The 21,583-nt window shown below is 35.3% G+C and overlaps 1 protein-coding gene across 1 annotated transcript in view; it reads right to left on the reverse strand.

Moving 5' to 3' along the window:
* SEMA3C (semaphorin 3C) overlaps positions 1 to 21,583 on the reverse strand; it is a 117,036-nt gene that overhangs the window by 38,123 nt on the left and 57,330 nt on the right. The window contains exons 3-6 of the mRNA XM_065743667.1: positions 10,780 to 10,940; positions 8,364 to 8,426; positions 5,099 to 5,218; positions 1,494 to 1,584 (exon numbers count right to left, since the gene is read on the reverse strand). Coding sequence (XP_065599739.1) covers positions 1,494 to 1,584; positions 5,099 to 5,218; positions 8,364 to 8,426; positions 10,780 to 10,940 — 435 coding nt within the window. The remainder of the gene's footprint in view (positions 1 to 1,493; positions 1,585 to 5,098; positions 5,219 to 8,363; positions 8,427 to 10,779; positions 10,941 to 21,583) is intronic.

Here is a 21,583-nt window from a genome sequence, read left to right on the forward strand (position 1 = left end):
AGCAGCAATAAGTAGCTGTGGTTAATCCATCACTGGCCTTAAACAAACATTTACTTTACACAGCAAGATCAGTGAAAAGATAAAGATATAAGTGTAGTCAAGGTTCAGAGAAATAACTAGGTAGAATTTCCCTGTGTTCTAAAGGCTTTCAGTTCATATCTCTGTGTCTCCTTCACTAAAAATATTTGTAATGAGGAATTAAAGTGTATATATTTCAAACAGATTATGTAAGACAGACTATATGATATTTTCCTTAAGCTTTATGAGACTCAAAATTTCAAGTAAATATCTACATCAATCCATTCCAGTGAATGCCAAATGGCAGAAACACCACATGTTGCTCCTTCCTAAACCTTGGGCAAAACATCTAGTGTCTGTGTGTGACAAATTGCCGTTGCTAAAGAAAGCCTGAAAAATCTATGCAACTTCTGTTCCTTTTCATGGTCAAAAATACAGCAAAGATCAAAGCAAATGTTGAAAATGTGGAATTAAAAATCTGGTTTTGGAATTAGAAGTTAACAAATGTGATGCAAATATGAAATGAGGCATGCCAGGTAGAGAGGACCAGTGGTAGGGCCAACATTACCCTGCATCAGTGGTGATAAAATAGGACTAAGAGGATCTAATCATTGCTTAATTAACTAAACTTTAATTATAGTAAAGTAAAGTTTACTCTCTGACTCCTTTTGAAGGTGCTTCACATTGTCAGAACAATGCAAAACACCCAATATAAACTTGAAGCTGAGCTGCACTGTTTTACACACATTTTTCCTTCTGTCTGCATTGAGTCTTGAGTTATTCAAAGCCTATATTCCCTTTGAGATTTCACTTTGGTGGTCAATTAGCACTGGGGTAGTTGTTTTTATGGGGGATATCTCACAGTTGCTGAGTACAGTCACCACCAATTCACAAGAATAGTTGAGATGTGACAGTTGTATCAGTTTCTTGTCTTTTATATGGAAGAAAAATAGCAGCAGTGGTTGGGTATAAAGCCAAGTGAAGAATGAACAGACTTGCGATAGTGGGCTCTACCACAGAGATGACAACAAAAATGAAAATCAAACTAATTGTTGTCTTCAGGCTTTTTTTTTCCCTCAGTACTCTGAGTTTTTACAAATGATTAAATGAGACACAAGTGCTGTCTACGATGATCAGGGTCAGAAAGTGTTCAAACAGAAGAAGCTAGACAGGGTAATAGGAAGTTGAAACTAACTCTGGGAAAAAATGTAGAGCTGGAAAAGAGACAAACTTTTGTCTTCTGTTTCTCTTTCTTTTAACAGCTTATTTCTTATTTCATTTGTACATCAATCCTTAGCTTCATGTAAAACTTGTAATGAGGGTGAGTACAAATTTTCTGCCTATTAACATAGACACAAAGGACTCCTTTTTGGAGGCTGAATCCTGTGACCAGCTCATCTCTAGCACCCTGCCATTCCTCACCATCCACAATCCTATGGAATTAAGTCTTAGCATCTTGGAATACTTTTACTTACTGATCATAACAGACACCGTGTTCACATTTGGGTTGAAAGAACAACGTCCCTTTCCTGATTCACACTTGGAGTCAATCTTGAAGATTTGTTCCTGAAATGTAGATTTGTATGTCACTTTCTCATTTTGTCACATGTAATGTGATTTTACCAACATTAACAGTGCTCACAGTTGCGTGGAACTATTTCTTCATCATCAGCATCATCTTTGTAGAAACCCAGTTATTTTCTAGACTCTTGTTACAAATTTAAGACATTGAAACACAAAATTGTCCACTCTCACTCAATTATGCATTGTGGAGGTTGACTGATGTCTACAATAACAGCTGTAGAAATTGCACCAGTGCTTCTGAAATTATTTATCACTTATTTTATGAATATGTGGTGGTAATTATACTAGGTAACATTTTAATAAAGATGCTAGAAAAATAATACAAATTAAATAAAAATCTTTTATGACAGCTGTCATTTATTGATCATATAAATCATTTGATCTCTACTGAGCCATCAAATCTCAAAAAAATCCTGAATTATATATATTACTTTTGGTTTCATTTCTTGGATTATACACGCAGCTCTAGTTCCATAATAAAATATGATTCATTAATATCTTCTGCTGCATCAGAAAATTTTTGCTCTTTAGGAATCTTTGTGAGGAGCCTTGTTTTTATTTTCTGTGATTCATAAATAGGAAATACATCTGGCAAAGTCAAAGCAACCTGGACTACAGCTTAAAAAGCATACAGCCTGAATATCTTTAGAAAAATCCCCCATCTGGGTGCATTTCCTCCTTTTTCAGGTCCTATCCACACTGAAAAGTGCAGTATGTTCTTGGTTCTGTTTCTGCTCCTTGAAAAACACTGTCAGTAATACTAGAGACAGACCTCCAGCACATCTTCTTGCAAGCCACTGTCTATCATAAACAACAAACATCATTCTATAACAATCTTAAGATCTATAATAAAATTCTGAATGACAAAATTGCAAAGAGAATGAAAGAAACAAACTGAGGGCAGAAAATCCTTAAATTCTCTTTAATATTTAATGTAAATCTTAGTGAAATGGGAATACCACATGGATCACGGCGCAGCCATCTGCCAACAGCTAATTGAAGACTGCTAACTCAAAACAGCTACAGGAGGAAGTTTTATCCCCTACCTCTCTTTCCCCTCTTTTGTTTTGCCTAATTTAATCACAGAGATCTTATCTATTACTCTTGTAATAAGCTCTCTAAAACAAAAGTTAAAATGTAAGTACAAAATTTCAAATATAATCTTGGGTATTTGTTGTTGTTTTACTTCTAAATGAATATGCAGCTTGATGATAATCAATGTTTACTATACTTACCACTATTTACCAATTCAAAATGCTCATTTCTGCACTAGTAGGCTAGCTCCAGGTTTGCACTTGATTTTCATATATATTAAACTACTTTTTAGTCTATAATTAATTCACATAGTGATTACATTTCTGTTTGCATTTACTTTGACATTATAATATCTTCAGGTGACTAAAAGTTATTATCAAAGACCAAAGCAGAGTGCAGAGTTAAAAAAAAAAAAAAAAGAGTTTTTTTTTTTTAAATCTGCTTCAATGAAAAGAGCAACGTTCTGTTTCATTACTTTGCTTATTCCATGGGATTACGTGAAATTTTGAAAGCAAAGGGGGGGGAACAGGCCTAGGTCTTCGGATTGCTGGTTATTACTCTTAGTGTTTTGCAATACCTAGAGAAAAACAGGTGTGCTTTCTAAAACAGCAATTCTGCACCTGCAAAAACAGCCTTCTGTGTATGGAAAACCGTACTGATTTCAAGGTGAACTGACAAAAGCAAAATTGTGTTCCCTAGTCCCATCAGCATTGCATAGTTCTTCATTCTTCTCTATGCATGCACTTACACATGCAATTGGTTCAAAAGGAAATGCTTGATTTTAGACTGTTATGCTATTGTTGGACTGTACAGTAAGGGCTTTGAGCATGCAATGCCTACAGTCAAGTGTCTGACAGACTCCAGACGTCTGAAACAGCAGTTTATTTAATCAATAGATCATAGGCATGTAGCTGTACAGACAGACAAAGTGAAGCCAATTCTGCTCTTCCAAGACGTGTATCCTTATTTTTAACTTGAGAAATTTAGCATCTTCCATCATGGAGAACTCATGTACATGGAGAACTCATGTCATTTTTATCTGACAGAACTCTCATTTACAAAATCCCTAATACAAAGAGATTCAACGCCCCCTGTGACAGTACTATTTAAGCTGATAAAAGGACTTTACATTAATTAATTATCACCTTTAATTTTTTATGAAAATTTTTGAGTAATACATTAGCATAGGAGTGCTGAGAAAAGTAAACCTGTTTCAAAATAGAGCAAAAGAAGTTATTGCAGACCATTATCTAGATGGATGGATTTATTCACCCAGTTCTGCTTTCCTGTGCTTTTAAATCCAGGACTATGAGCCTCTACTCTCAGATAATCCATTAGGACTGAAGGTGCAGTGATTCAGATTATATCATCTGCTAAGGATATTGGAGCCCAATAGTGATCCACCAAAAGTCACTGCAATAATTCCATGTAAACCTATGTTGAAAAACAATGATTTATCCACCCCTCAAAAAAACTCTATAGTAGTAGTCGTGGTTCTTGACCAGAATCTTCATCCTACTCCCAATGAAATCAGTGATGAATTTCGCAGTGTCTTCCCTAGCAGTAAGCTCAGCTTCGAAGCTGCCCTCACATGGCAAAACTCCAGACAGCACTTGCTGATCTTCCAACACATCTGCTTTCATGTAGTACAGAAAAATATATCATACATCTCTGTGCCTGCAGACATGAATCTGACCCAAAAACTACTGTGGTGCTGGGTCTTGGTTAAATTGTTTTTTTTCCCCTTCTGGTTGCTTCATTATCTATTATATTTGCACATAAACATTTTACATGCAAATCGTGAAATGTGGACAATTTTAAGATATTTACTAAACTATGGAACTTTGTATATTTAAAACACACAATGAAATTGAATAAAGAAAAAAAAATAGAGAAAATTAGATTTATACCCTGAAAGGTTTCACAGTGGAAGAGAAAACTCACTGACTTCATTCTGGCAGGATGTCCTGGGACAAAAATTGTGCTGCAGATCAAAGTTATCTACACTTGGATTGCATCTAATGGATATTAAACCAATGTTCAGCAAACACTTCTATCCATGTATAGTTAGTCCACAGAAGTGCTTCTCCCAGGAATCAGTAACAACTGGGAACCATAAAAAGCTTTTTATCTAATTGACCATTTCAAGCAGTTCTTGACAATTCCAACAAACAGAAGGAATTAATCCACCAGAAAACATCAAATAAAAAGTAGCATTGTATGTAGTCCAACTTTTGAGATGACTAGAATTTTAGGCAAGCATTGCATTTGAGTACGGTTTTTGATTAGTTTTGCTGCTTGCTCATAATAGGGCTGTTAGAAAAACATGGATCTGTTCTTTTTCTGTTTTAGACCAGAAAAGGTACCTACTTGGTTCATTACCTTTTGAATTTTCAAATTTTTGTGTTTGCACAACACTAGTGGGATCCAGCACAAAATGAGAAGATGAAAAGAGGCTTACCTCAGACCTGCGTCCCCTGTTGACATACACACACACTGGGCTGAAGGCTCCACTGCCACAGACATACAGGTGTGTGCGATTGTATGACTGTATCACCCGCACAAAATTTCCACAGCCATGCTGCAGGGATTACAGAATAAACAGAAATGACATTGGCAAATATTATTGGATGTTGGGAAATCTAGGAAATAGAAACAATTCTTGTTTTCAGTTGCATCACAAGAACAGCTACCAATTTTGCTTGTCTCTGGCTTTGAACAGCTGCAAACATCTTCCTTCTTTTCTTGCCATTTTCTCTAGGCTCAGAATCAGGCATTGACAGGGCACTATAGAGGAGCAATGAGAATATTATCTATAGCTTTTCAATCTCTACACAGTAATTTGATTTTCATTTACAGACTTCCCTGTATATGAATAGGAAGAAGCAGGAGCACAGGAAAGCAATATGTAATCTTATGAAGTTTCCTTAAGGAAAAACATCTACATCAGTATCTTTTTTTTCACCCCACCTCTGAGTTGTTTTCTGTTGCTCATTTATTTATTTATTTATTTATTTATTTGTGTTTATTTTTCCCACTGTAGCTGAAGATAGTTCTTCTACAAGGGGAAGAATGCCTTCTCGCTTCAGCTGCAAGAGGCATCACACTTGCAGGCTCTTGTCCTGATGGAGGATTTCAACTACCTGGAAAACAATACGGGGAGTAATCCCAAAGACTCCTGGAGTGCTTTAAGGATAACTTACTGGCCTAAGTAGACAAACCAACCAGAGGTGAAGCATTACTAGATCTGCTGCTCACCAATGCAGAGGAGATCACTGAAGAGGTTAAGACTGGAGGCAACCTGAGCTGCAGCGACTATGCCTTAGTCACGTTCATGATTCTGAGGAGTATGGATATTGAACTTGACAAGGGATGTGAAATATAACAAGGAAATGTAGAGGCACATTGATCAGAAAAGACAGGCCAAGGAGAGTGTATCTCATCTGATAAATGAGAAGAGAGAACTGACTAAAACAGACATGGAGAAGGCTGTGGTACTCAACAAGTTCTTCACTCAGCCTTCACTGGCAGTCAGATTTCCATGCCTCTCATCTCCACAAATCTCTTAGCAGGGGTCAGGGTAGTAAAATTTCTCCCAAAGAGCAGAACAAGTCCAAGACTTCCTAATGAAGCTGACTGTGTATCAGTCAATGGGGCTGGATGACATGCATCACAGGGGCCCAGAAGAACAAGCTGATATGTTTGACAAATGGCTCTCCATATTATCTGAAAAGTTGTGGCTGTCAGAGAAAGAATTTGGTGATTAGAAAATGGAAACATTACTTTTTGTAAAGAGAGAAAGGAAGACAAAAGGATCTACTGGGGAGTTGGCACTAGATGATCTTCAAGGTCTTTTCCAACCTAAGCCATTCTATGATTCTATGATAATTAAAGAACATAGGAAGTCCAGATCTCAATATTGTTGTAAACAATTTCTTTCCAAATGATTAGAATTCTGAACAACATAAGTGAGTTTGCAGTGAACTATTGTTTCATTTTACAGATCAATAGTAACATCTTCAAAATAGCATGAAAACTGAAACAGACTGTTAAGTGCCACACAGTTTCACACTATCAGTTTTACAGTTTTCTCTTTCCAACATACTCTCATCTTCTCTTGCTCTTCCTTTTTACACTGTCATCTACTGTTAATGCTCTTTGGACTAAAAATAGACTTTTTTTCTTGAATATTATCTTACTGAGATCTCAGACCTGCCTTCATCTCCAGTCATCCAAACCTTCAACAAAGAAAGTGAGAATTGTGTTTTTTTTTGAGCATAGGATTGGAAACTGCGTCATCAGTCATCTTCATGAAAATCTGTAGAATTAATCCTCATTCAAACAGTCCAAACTATTCTGGTTCAGTAGGAGCTGGTACTCTGCAAGAACCTTTGAAAACTGGAGCATAATTGTAAGCAGCTCATTGTTCTCAGTTTCTCTGCAGGAAACTCTGCATGCCCTCAGAAAGACCCTTTAACCCAGTCAAAATTTATCACTTCTCCAAAGTGAGGGTTGTTCCTAAAGGTTTCTATTGTCTCATATATTACTCTCTTAGTTTGGCTCAAAAGAGGCTTTAGTATTGTCTTGGTATTGAAAATAGCTTTCTCTTAGCAGTACTACCAGTCCACACAATGTCTGTGAAAAGGGAAAAAAAAGTGAAGTTATAGCACTAACTTATGTACACCAGACTGCATACTGATGCTTTCTTTTTTGCTGTGTGCAAAACACTTTCTCAGAAGAGCCCTAGAAAAAGCAGTACATTCTGAGAAACCTCAGAAGAAAAGTCCTCAGGGAGCAGAGCAAGGAGCCAATGGTTGGATGAACAGTACAGGAATGGGGTATTTGCATTTTGCTCCAATAGCATGCCATGCACTTTCTAAACTGTTTATGGCAAAACTGCAAGGGTGGTTAGATGAATGAAGGATTTCATTAAGGACAGCCCTCTGAGGTTGCATCAGATACGTGGTGTATTTTTGCCCCTATTCTCTGATGATTTATGGATGAGTAACAGAAGTTGGCTCAACATTAACATTATCATGTTTTAATGCTCACAGGCAGGAAATCTATTTTATGATCATCTGTGAGCTTTTGCCTATTTCTCCACTACTGACCTACTGAAGTCCATTTGCATTTTGCTGTGTGATTAAACTGAATATTGCACTGTGGCTTCACAATCCAACAAGAGATTATTCTTTTAGAAAATACTGTGCAAAACCATCCTTCAAAAACTCTACCAACGCCAGGATCTGCTGTATTGTACCACTGTATTTTTCAGAACAGTGCATTTATACCTACTTTCTATAAAGAGAGTAATGAGAAATTATCACTAAATTTGGATGCTTTTGAAGGTGTCTGAATGCAGATGGGAGAATAATCAGCTGGCATGCAAAATGAATCAACATAACCTCTCGACAGTCTTTGTTTCAAATGATTCTGGAGAATCTCTTCACCTCTCCTAGTAAGGCATACTTGTTTGTTTTTGTTTTGTTTTGTTTTGTTTTGTTTCATTTTCTGTTTTTCCCAATTTATTGAATTCTGAAGGTGCATTCTGCTTATATAGCCTGGCTTTTCATAATTTCAGTTTGCCATTTGGTCTGTAGAACATTTAAAATTCAAAATAAACACTTCTTTCATTTTGCTTTTGGCTGCAGTCGAGCTGCTCTGACTTCATTGACAAGAATGTAACTTGTGTATGTGTGTGGATACACATGTAGAATATAACTTACTGTAGGATCTTTGCCAGCCATTTTGCACTCTTCAACCTTGTTTGCTGATGCTGGCCACAAGATCTGTGTGGAAAGAAAGATTTTTTAAGTAACATAATTATTACAGAATTTATTTTTAAATAATACACAAACAAAAAAATCTCAGCTGCCTAAGTTATACTGTTATATATACCAAGTTACATAGGTTAATATTCTGATTTTTTTTACACTTAAATTCTAAGAATTTTAACTTATAAATGAAAATAATTTCTGTCTTGGCAGTAAATGAAATAAAGACTAAGGTCTTTGGCTGATATAGGTTACAATCACTATACAATCTGAAGATAAGTTAATTATTTTATTTTATTTTTCTAAATAAGTGAGATTTCTCATCATCTTCTAAATTACTGTTCTTTTTTTTTTTTGTACTTTTACTGAACTTCTATAAATAGTTAACAGTGGAAAATACAGTAAAAATACAGTAAACAATTATTGTCATGGTTATTAAACAGTAAGGGTTTGCATATTTAGTGCTAAAACTTGATTAAAATTTTAAGATTTCAAATTAATTTTTTGATTTCTTTTTCTGCAATTTAGATAGCTTTCTGACAAACACCACAATGTACAAATATTTATCTGAGCTATACTCAAACTCCCATGAGTTTCTTCTGTTATTTATCTTTAGAGTAGAAAAGACATCATTTAGAAATTTCAATCTGTAAGTTTAAAAAGTGACATGATCTGATAACATTTAGCCTCGAGATAATATAAGTAATAGCATTAAAATCTCTCTCCATATGTAAACATATATATTAATTTACATTTATTATGCAGAAGTTACAGGTTCATAGGTATGTAGTGTTTCAAAATGGCATAAAATAAGTAAAGTAAATTTGTTATAAAAATAAATGAACTAGAGAAAGAATGTGTGGAACAGCAGAGACTAATTATGAGCCTGATATTGGGCGATCACAATCACTGCCAGAAAACTTTTGAGTATTTTGCTTCTTCCTGATTTTCTATAATTTCATTTTGGGCTTTCAATGTCTAACTTGATTGCTGAAAGATTGCATAGCGTTATATAGCAAAATTTATGCCATAAAAGTCTTTGTACCTTACCAAAATCTATAGAATCAGAAGCAACCTGTTAAGGGTGTGCAGTGCATGACACAACCACTTCCAGACCAAGTTAGCATGAAGACCATGCTGGCTACTTCCAACCAAAGCAGGTAGCCCCATTACAGATACCATTAGAAGGGAGATGGACATATTCATATAAACCCAAAAATTGGATTTAGTTTAAATATGTAAGTTAGAGAGTTAGTCAGATCAGGCTCCCCACACAATAATTTCAGGTAGACAGCAGTGCACAGAGGGTGATTCAGAGCACAGTCTAATGTAAGTGCTCTTAATCACTCTTTACTGGGGCCTCCTATCTCTCTGCTGACACAATAAAGCCTTGGCTCTTAAATATCAAACTTCCCTACCACAAGTTGTATCTCTCTGCCCCTTGACAGTCTTGAAGTTCAGTAACAAAGCCCATAGATTAATTCAGTATAACACGGCATATAGGATACATTTTCAGGTGCTGTTGTAGAAGTAATAACCTGAAGGTGAATGAGTCAAAGTCTGTAATTTCTCAATAGTCCACTTCCTGAGCAAACAAATATTTCTGCAGGACGCTTATTTTAAAAGCAGAAAAGCTGGATTTGATTTGCCTCTGGAAATAGAAAAGGAGTCTCAAAATGTTTCAGTATTAATTTGATTTTTTTAAATAAAAAGAGTTCCTAGTACAGGCTGGGGAGTTGTGACAGAGAGAGATCTTAAAAAATGGCATCTCAGCAAGTGAGAGGAACAGCCACAAAAACAGTGAGATGAAGGTCACACTGTCCAAAAAACACCAAGCTGATGACGTCTCAGCTATCAAGCTGAAGAGTAAGGGGACAACATAGCCATAACAAAGTATGAAAAACAGTTCAGAGACTGAGCTTCAGTGTAAAATACAGAAATACACATAGTTGGAGGTTAAAGTCAGCTCGGTCCCTGTTGTTTTTTTTCCCTTTGGGCTGAAAATGATAGCGTGTACCACATTCTTCCTTACAGTCTCTCTCTCTCTTTTTTTTTTTTTTTCCGAAGTGCATCTCTGAATTATCTTAAATCTTCAAAAGGAGTGGAAACCATCAACTATTAACAAATTTTCCTTATGGGGCCAAGCCATGCTCAATGTCACTTCAAAACAAGTTAATAGTGACAGTGACTGAGGAGCAGCTGTACTAGCAGTTTGTTCATCTTGCATTACACATAAAACAAGTACTAGCAGTTCAATAAGGCGTGGATCTGGACTTCTGCCTACTGCAAACTAATGAAATACACATTTTCTGTCTTAAAAAGAAATGCAAAAGTAAGGAAATATTGGATTCTTAAAATAAATACTTACACTAAGAGGGTCTTGACTTATATTATTGATATTCAAAGACAGAATGTGATCTTTGCTGCCGACATAGATCCGATCCTGATCTTCATCCATCAATAGTATCCTGTAATCCAGAGGACTGTTTGATATTCTGTGATATTCAGAGGTCTTAGTTTCTTGCAGCTCTGAAATAGTAAAGAGAGGAAGTTTTTGCACGTATGTTCAATGGCCATTCTCACTTCACAGCTGCAACTCTTTCTAAATAAACAAATCTTCAAATTCAACTAGGAACAAGAGAATAAAAACCTTTATGAGACATTTAGTAATAATACAATAGTTTGAATGCAATTCTTGATTTGAATGCAAATTTTTCATATACTAACTACACATAGCTCATAAAAATCCAGCCTTGCTTTTTTTCAGTCATGTAATTAGTCCTTATTTTACAGGAACAATTATTTACAGCTTTGATTACTAAGGAAGATCATATATTAATTTAATCAATATATTCCATACATTTTGAAGTTTATGACAGCACAAAACCTACAGAGTCAATACAAACTAAGTGAGAATAATTCATTTGGTATTCCTGACTGGGCTTTATCGACAATAGATTTTTTACTGTTTCCAAGGTCAATTTTTTTTCAGTTCTTCATCATCATGCATGGCTTACTTAAAAAAAGTTGAAAAAATATAAAAAAGGTATTTGATCAAGCTTAGATATGTTCATTTGTTTTGTTATTTGTTTATGGGATTTGGACCAAACTATCTGAAATGTAGAACTGGCTCTTTTGTTGTTGTTTTTCCCTTCACTTAAAACTTTCTTCAAGGAACTGAAGTGAAAAACATCCTTTGATCTCAGCAGTGCAGAATCAGGCCTGTTTCAGGAATAGTACAAGCATTTGTAATGCAAGTAATACTTGCTGCCCTTGAGAAAGATCAGCCTTCCTGTCTTTGTTTGGCCAATATATTTTGGCCTCCATTCAGATTATTTTTCTTCTCAATAATAGAAGGGATATCTCTCAATAATTGATAATGGAAAAAAAAAAACTTTTATCGATTTCCCTGTATTTAAATGTTTAACATATAGTTAACATATAGTTAACAGAGTGGCAAATACGGAATACAGATGAAGCCCTCCAAAATTTATAGATCAAGCACTGCACCCACAACTCTTGTAAATTGTATAACTGTGAAAAAACGACTTGTCACTGCTTCTAAGGCCTGAAAAGTTTTATTTTTTTATTTTTTATTTTTTTCCAAAAAAACCCCAAGGGTTTTGCTCAATCATCTTCTATGGATAAGGGTAGATAATTTATCAAAAATTAGTCACATTAGATTTTCAGATCACTAGATTAATGTGGGCCAATAATATTTTGGAAATATATTTCTTGGAGAGGAATTTTTGACAAGCTGGATACAACACAGAAGCAAACTGAAGTCCTTAAGAGGGCTGAATTTTCTCTTTACTATGGAACTAATGACTGAAAGATCTCTTAACAGAATATGATTTGTACTGATAAATATAATATATAACCTTACTTAATTTTTGTATTGATTATTACATAGCTTCACAGAAGGATAAAAATATCTTTGATGGTTGAAAGATATGTTGTTTTGATTGACTTTTAGATGTGATAGTTTTCAAAAGCAAATGTTTTCCTATGCATCTTTAGTTAACGGTAATATTTAAAAGATCAATAATATTTCTATTTCATATTTTGCTCAGCAGAAGTTAAACATTCAGTCAAAGGCTACAGGCTATGCTTAAGGTCTTCAAGTGGAACTGCAGTCATTAAATATATATGAAAATTGCCCATATAATTTTCAGAAATCTGTCTTCAGTCACTGAAAAATCAATTATTTTATTCTATTTAAAAATGTCTTTATGTAAACATTTAGCTGGGACTTTCAAAAGTACCTGGGAGACTCATTCATACTGACATTAAAATTCAGACCCTTTGCTCCCTCTGAAATTCTCAGACTGACCTTTTATACCATGTCTGAGAAGCTAGCGCTCACCCTCTTTCCTGGGTGGGTTATTAACTTTACAGTAATGTTTGGCAGCTCTAAGGTGAAACTGAACCATCTCATAACTGTATACTTGATATGCTAGAAAAGCAGAGACAAACTGGGAAAGGCAGCAGTTTCCAGCAAAACATTGTGTAAATGTGAGCATATTGATTACATTATGTAATGTCCTCCATTATAGCTTCAGATCTCAGAATAAATGTAATAGTAAGTAAACCATGATCAACATGCAAACAGTAACAGGTATTCATTTTCCATAACTGTTACAGAAATCCATTTAACTAGGCATTCATGGCAGTGAAATCTCTATGGAGAATAATGTCATAGAGAGATCCTTGAGAATACTAATATTTTTCTATGGCAATCAAAGTAAAGATTATAATATATTCTCCATGTAAATTACTGCCATCACTTATTATGCAAGAGTAACCTTTGTCCATCCTCCCTTATAGGTCAGTGAAATTGGTTTTGGTTTTCCTAGGATGATAACACCAATAACAAATTGATTCCTACCATTAGAAATATGATATGGTTGAATAGCTCTCTTTTCTTTTGAGGAAAACCAAAAAGCATTGACAAACTTTCTCCCCACAATAGTTATTACTGAACCACACATGTGGAGTTCCCAGTGACAAGGAGTTTTCTGTGTCCACAGCATACAGCTTAATGAAATTTAGATCAGCACTCTTTAGTTATCCTCTAATCCACCTCATAAAAGTTAACACAAATATTATAGAGAAAATGACTTGCTTTCACAGGAGGAAAATACATATTTGTGCTGTATAGGTTGCTAATATTACAAAAGCCTTCGTAATGCTAAAAATTCATCTCAAACAAAGCAAATTGCAGCTATCAGAGACTGGAAATCAAGGAATTTGGAGATAACTCCTTCCACTGTTATATCTGAACTGTCCAAATTGCACACGTACATATGATCAATCAGGCAGACCTCTGAATGTCATAATTCACTACTTGACATAACCCCTTTAGCCCTCCTTATTTCACATTCACTGGTGATTGAAAACGTAACCCAAATTTCTTAATATAAGGGATATAATACCAAATCTGTAAGACAAAAGAAACCTTAATGTGAGTTCATCAGTATAAATCCTATATTAATATGGATGTTTGAACATATACTGTTGAATCTAATGCAATATTTAGTGACAACTTCCTATGCAACCATCCCCAGCCCATGTTCAAGGCACTGAGTTTATCCACAGATAAGATTTGGGTAGGCAGTCAGAGAGTGCATGCTGACTTCTCAGTGCTCAACTGTCTGTGGATTTTTAGGCTGGCTGGGCTTCTTGAGCTGATCTAGGACAATGTCAAGCTTTTAATTTACTTGTGGTAAAGTACAAGAAATAATATGTTTTCCTCTTTCTTGTTGGCACAGGAATTAATCCTCAGAAGGTTTCTTTATGGGGAAGCTTCAGAGAAGAAGCACAGATTTAGACATTAAAATAATAATAATAATAATAATAAAAAGGAATAAAATGTAATAAAATATAGCAGTGGATTTACACACAGAAAACAACAGTGAAGAGGAGGAACCTAGATTTCTGAAAAAAGGTTCTCCATGGGGAAGCTCTGCTGCCCAAATTGGCACAGATTTTACATAGCCTTAGCGATTTGAAAGTCAGCAAAACTGCACTCTTTTCCTTTATTCCCTCATGAGCTATGGGTGCCACCAGCAGCAGGCCATGTGTACATCCAGCAGTAGGCTTGAACACATTAGCCCCTAGTAAAAGAGACTATAAGAATCACTTAAGTCTTGTTTTACCATGAGTATGTGCCAACAAATGTGCCAGCCCATGCCAAATGTGAGACTGCAATATAAAATCTCAGTTTCCATGAACAGAAATAGAACAAATTTTCCTTCTCTCTTTATTTTCCTTTTTTCTTTCTCAAGAAATAAATACATAAGCAGAAAAATATTTTTTCTTATAATATCTAAAGTAGACAGCACCATTTTACTCTTCAATCACTTTCGAACATGTGAAAAAAAACATTTGTGCATATAAACTTAAGGAGACTGTAGGTAATGTGGATAGAATTGAAAGGAATGTTTACATATTTGAAAAATGTGAGTGGAATCAGAGGTTAAAAAAGTTAAAAATATATTATAAAAAATAAAGGCTCTTTTTAATTACTTTTTTAACCTCTTCCTTCTTATTTTGCATTGATTAACTTAGCTGTTTTCTACCCTTCTAGCAGAAATGACTGGAAAAGAAGTATTTAAAAGATAACAGATTTCATAAGAACCTACTCACTTTAACTATCGTTTTCTGGCTCTTATTTCTGATTTTTTTTTTTTAATGTAAGAAAATAGAAGAAATTTCTTATTTTTACAGTTCACAATACAACTGTGGAAAAGTATATAATTTATTATATTGCTTTTCAACTATGAGATGATACACTGTGACTACTTGTTTATGTTTGCAAAGAGAACACAGTCCACGTTTCCTTTCCAAACCTTCAGAACATGTCACCTTTGTTCCATCAATATACCTATTCTTTAAGAAGTCTGTATTGATTCCTTTCACTTAAGGGAGTGAGAGAGCTGTTACAGCGTTGTGCTGCAGCTTTTGCAGTGTTCAAACTACAAACCAATCCTCAGCCCACTCCCAAGTGAAGCGGATTATAAATGGGTCCAGAGTTATTTGGCCAAAGAGCCATCAGCAGCCAGATGTGCTCCCTTCCAGTCCCTTGGGTGCCTTAACCACTTGGGGCCCAAAAAGCTCAGGTGAACCTTTGACCTTTTCTTTCTTTATCTCTTCTTCACGCATGAGAAGTCTTACCACTTTTTAAAACCCTGTTAGAATGAAACCTGCCTTTTTCTAAGAGGCAATAGGCTTATTAGAACTGGAAATCACGGGCAGACTTGCTAGCTTCTGATGGTCTGAAAGGCTTTTAGTTACATTTTTACCTCAGGAAAAGAAAAAAAAAAAGAAAGAAGAAAGAAAGAAAGAAAAACGAAGAGTGAGGGTGAGGGAGTAAGGGGAGAAAATAGATCTACTCATAAAATAAGAGACTAACTAATTAACAAGATCACTTGGAGGATAGGGAGGAAGGGAATTCAGCAGTACAGGTTGAAACAAGAGCCCTCTTTGCCCAGAGCTGAAACATAGAATTTGCTTGGAGGAAACTTAAATTACTGCATTTGAAATAAGGATAAATAACACGGAAATGTCAACTGTATCTATACGTGATGATTTCACTACACAACTTGAATACTTCTTATTATACTTGCTAAATGAGTTGAAAATGGAATTTACATATTACTGGTCTATGATATTGAAGTCTTTTATAAACAGAAATAATACTGCCAAGGTGAAGTCTTTGGAGAATGAAGCCTAGAGGTCTAGAGTGTCTGAAGTATAATCTGTCACCTTGGGCAGCTCAACATACACATTAGGAGCAGTAAAATGCTCAATAGCTCTTTGTGAAGGGGGACCATGTGTTGATAGGAAAACACATGCCAGTTAATAGTTAACTTTAAGCAAAGCATTCACGTATGTCTGTACACGATTCCCTTTTTACAATTCACAGAACACACAGAAGTCCTACAATCCTGGTAGCATGGATTATTAAACAGCTTTTGTGAGGATTTTCAAAATTTGTTCTGAAAGTGTAATCACTTGTGTCAGCGCTGTTTTATTATGATTTTCTTAACATTGCTTCCACAACTATTAGAATGTTTTCCTCTATGATTTGCTGAAGGACAGGCAGACCTGCTGAGGTGTGGGCAGCTGCCAGTTTTGCACAGGAGGAATGTGCTTTCTAAGCAAAGACAAACACACAGTGAGAGAAAGTTACTTGCTTCCGTGTGGCAAATTGCAGCAGCATGGCTCTTTGGCACATTCATCAGTGCACCATACTCCATCAGGTTAAGTGCATTTTTATTGCTGATTTATATTATAAAGAACAGATACTGTTACAATGCTGGGTTGTTTTTTTTTTTTCTTTCTTTCTTTTTGATTTACAGAGATATTGTCATGATGAAATCATACCTCATTCCACAGCAGAACCTGGAAAAACATCAACATTTTCCAAACTGCAGTTGCATAGCAATTCCAAATCTTGTCAAATATTTCAATATTGAGATTCCTCCATTAAAAATTATGCACGACCACCCACACCCTTCAGCCACACATTGCTATAGGCACTTCAAGGCATAATGTTCAGATTATTCCTCCATTTATCTCACAGTAAATGTGGAACAACCCCTCTGAACCCCTCTGCAATCTCTATAGGTATTTTAATAAAAATAAAAATGCTGAAATGTATTCTTCTTATTTTTTAATAGATAGAGTGCAGATATAATTGTACCAGTCATCAGCTCTCTGTGTGTGTGTGTGTGCATGTGTGTGAGTGTGTCAAGATGTCTCAAATACTGACACACCATAGAACACAGCAGAAACTGTTGGTCTCGAAACAAAAGAAACTATCTTGACAAGTGTGGAGGTCTGCATAAACAAGCCAACTGGTATTAAAATTACTGCAGCTGAGGTAGCCATGTTGGATGGCAACCCTCTATGTGCCTTGTGTAGAAAATTAACTGCTCTCCAAGAGTTGTATACTTCAGAGTCTGCACACAATAATGAAGATTAATTTTTTTGTTTCAATTTGAAAGAAATGGAGATGAGGGTACTTGCCACCTTGCTTAAGGCTCCACAAGAAGAATCATTCTCATCCTCTAGATTATGTACATGTCCACCACATGGCTTTACCATTGGCATCTGATATGTTTTTGTTTTCCCGATTCTGAAGTGGGAAGCTTTAGATTGACAAATATAACAGTAGTTTTGACATGAAGAGAGTCAAAAAACATCAACACATCCATGAAGAAGTTAGACAAATTCTACTGGGAGAAGTAAATCTTTTTATTGTAATCTCTTGTGTTTTCTTGCTCTATTTTATTTTATATATTTTTTAATCGAACCAACATTTCCATCATTGAAGGAAAGGTTGTGATTCCCTATGTTATTCACATCCAAAAATGTTCCAAGTAGCTACCACACTAACTGGACAACTGAAGCCCTTACTGCATGCAGACATGAAAACTCTTTGATCTATGTTTAAAAAATTTTATGAGAAATGGAAGAAAAGGAATTATTATGATCTTCTCTCTAAAAAATGACTTGAAACAATGCTCTCTTACTAAAACTGCCAGCAAAATGAGACTCATGAGAACTGTTCTCCCCATTTGTTCAACTTCATACTTTTTACCTGTGAGAGTAGAAAGAGGTCTGGAGACTTTGTATTAGTTTTACATCTCATTCATGCTGTTATTATTTATGATAAAAGTAAACATTTTTAAGTTTCGGTTTGAGTACCTATTTGTTCCCCATAAACATGAGACAGCTTAGGGTAGCTGGGATATTTTTGGATAACAGGGAGGGAAGGAGAGGAGCAAGGAGAGTATAAGGAAGGTTGAAAGAAAGCTAGGTCATTTTACTGCTAGAACTGTCTTTGCAAGTTTACCTTTCTGTTTTCATGCAATAATGTCATTTGGAGTTTTACTAACAAACATAATGAAGATAGGTTTTGTTCTTCACAAAACTGACAAAGGCAGACACTCCAAAAAAAGTGCCATTTTCAGGGGATAATATATTTTTGTTGAATATTAATGGAGAACTGGAATAAAGAATTATTGAATATTGCAAAACCTCCAGCACCTTAAATAATTAAAGTATTATATTGGTCTTTCAAATTATTTTCTGACTGAAAAACTTTTCCACTTCAAGTCACATGCAGTCCTCCTTTTCTCACCATGCACATTGTCATTAAGCTGCAGAATTATGTCCTGATAAAATCTCATTGAGAAAAAAAATAGCTCAATCAGTGAAAGGTTTTATTGTGAGTTCTGTAATGAAATATGAAATCTCTTCACTGTGGTGAGAAAGAAGAACTCATTTCATTATATTTCAGTTTCATCTTCAAAGAGAAACCTCCCCAGAGGTTCTGCCAATTTCTCCATATCTAGGATTGGAATTACTGCCCATGTTGCAGTAATCCCTATCTTTATTGATCCAACCAACTTCAGCTGAGTTCTAAGCCCTGCCACTTTACCAACAGATCTTCAGAGGCCACTCCTTGCCCTTATTCTGTGTAAAAAAGGGAAGCTTAGTGCTTAGTATTTGCAGGCTTGGTTACAATTTCGTTATTACTATTATCATTCTAATCAAATTAGAATGAGCTAACAGGCAAACATCAGACACAAAGAGATCAAGCTAAGTCCCCAGTGCTTAGCTTTTATTCATTCTTCAATAAAATAATGTTAAATTTACTCAGTCATGAGCTGAGTAATGTTTGGAGGGCAGTAATTCACATTGAAAAGAATTTCACTGATAAATTCATTTCAATGGACTGGTAAATTAAATATTGTTAGATTTTGTCAATACTGAATACAGAGGGTTGTTTGTAAAAGAAATCATTTTATTAAAATAAAGAACCAGCTATGTGGGATAGTGGTATCATACACAACTAGGTAAGCTGCTGCTTCCTATTTTAGTATATTTTCTTGTTTTCTTAAAGTATCAGTATGTCAATAGATGATGTGTATCTATTTATTGTCTATATATTAGAGAATTGTTTGTATATACTAAGTTACAACTTAGAATGCTACCAAGCTATGCTTTACATCTCAGAAGGATGAAAGAAGCACATATCCTTTCTACACTGAAAAGAGAAAACTAAGAGAAAACTAAGCAGCTGGAGGTTAACAAATGGCATCTCTCCTTCAGTGAACCTTCACTGAACCTCTACTCCAACGTGTTGCCAGACAGGTCATTATACTGGAGATAACAAACTTTATCAAGACAGAAAGCCATACTCAATTCCAGAGTTTTTTCACAGTTATATTAATCCAAAACTACTCTTGATATTTTTACCTCTAGAATAGAAATATGAGAATGGTAGAAAACTTCTCCATGATATTCTTCATTCCATTTTCTATATTTATGTGTTGTTCTTCATGGTTAAATCATCCACTGTAATCTAATTTGGACTCTTTGATTTCGCATCCAAGAGGAGAGGCCACCCAGCATTTTGTGCTGACAGAAAGCAAGCTGTTTTCTTTATGTGGGTGTTTGAGAGGTTTCCTGAACTCAAGGAAATGGTGACTTGTGAGAAGAGTAAAGGTAAAGTCTACCTTTAAATATTTTCCTTATTTATGTACATATCTATGTACACATGTATATTAATGCCTATCCACTCTATCAGAATAGCCATGTAATTATATCAGATTACATATTGATATTTTTTTCCAAATAGCTTAATATCACAAACTGCTTCACTGGAAACAGGTTTTGGTCATGTATCCCAGAGGATTTCAGAGGCTGGACACAACTGGAAGTTATTAATTTCATCATCATTCTGCGTTGTGTTGCTCTACTCGCTCTGAATGTTATGAGTATTTGCACTGGTAAATTAATTATGACTTAGTTTTTTGGTTTTTTTTTTTCTTAGCGTCAACTTCAGGAACAAAATGTTTCCAGAACTGTGCACTGAATACCATTTTATTTATGCTTACTTTATTTCCATATGGATTTGGAAGCTGGAATGTGGTCTGTCACTATTAGGTATCTTTTATGAGATGCGGCTGTTGCTATCACTGGTACGGTGAGAGTGAAAGAGTGCTACACCTATGCCCCCCGGGGAGATGTGTTCAGTAGGTACCATGCTTGCTGTTTAAACACACAGAACATAACCATATTTCATTCTTTTTCACACCAGGAAGACTGACACAAAGAGTGAATTTAGGAGCACATTCCAGAGCTACATGCTACCATCAATCTTCAAGTGATCACCAGCTGGTATTTGGGTGCACAATAAAAGTCATGTTTACTGGGTTCAGCCTGGTGGATTAGAGTCCACTCAGCTCTAAATCCCATTCTGATAGTATTTTGCTTTTTGACTAAAGACTTGTCACATAAACATATGAGTTACATATGTAAAGTGGAGTTAACAGTTTACTGTTTACTTGACAGAACTGGTTCTGGGTTGTATTTAGTAATGTACAAAAGAGCCTTTGAAATTAAATGAATTAGTTGGAGGAGGTTATTTCAAGTGTGCTTCACATGCAAAAAGAGATTTTTTTGTTTGTTAATGCTTTAAGTCCAGACTCTTCTGACTTAATAAACTCAGCCAAAACTCTGGTTTGGATTTAAGAGATAACTTTATGCTTTTCTGTTTAGATTTCATCTGAACGGGAATCCATTTAAATAAACAAACCTTCTGCAGTCACTCACGCCATGTTTAAACTAGACTTGCCATATTTATTCAGCAGGATGACCATCTACTATTTGGCCAAAAGAAGGGAGAAATATGAGGATCTCCCCTATTGCTTATTCAGAGATATCAAAAAGTTTTAGAGAAAAGCTACATGTTCATATTAAACTCTTAAGTTGCAAAGAATCTCATGATTAGAACTGTACCACTTCTAGATATTTTTTATGCTCTAATGGGAGTGAACTGTTAGTTTGTTTGGATATGCTAAACAACAACAAAGAGAATATGAAGATAAATGGTTACTTCAGGTAAAAGAAAAAAAGAGCCAAGAGGAGTAACATATTCTGCTGAAGTACTTTATGGATCTCTTACAGGTTCAGCATAGAAATGAACTAAGGACTGAGTAGACTCATATTGGCACATTGCAAATATAGGATAAGAAGCAGTAGTAGATAGGTGAATAGTATTAGACAGAAGTGAATAATGATAACCACTTAGATCTGCAGTAAAATTGAACTAGAGGATGATGCAACTGCCCTCAGTACATAGCTCTGTGTACTTG

This window comes from Cyrtonyx montezumae, unplaced genomic scaffold (genome assembly GCF_038088225.1).
Source record: "Cyrtonyx montezumae isolate F1298 unplaced genomic scaffold, pur_monq_1.0 scaffold_3, whole genome shotgun sequence".
NCBI classification, from domain to species: Eukaryota; Metazoa; Chordata; class Aves; order Galliformes; family Odontophoridae; genus Cyrtonyx; species Cyrtonyx montezumae.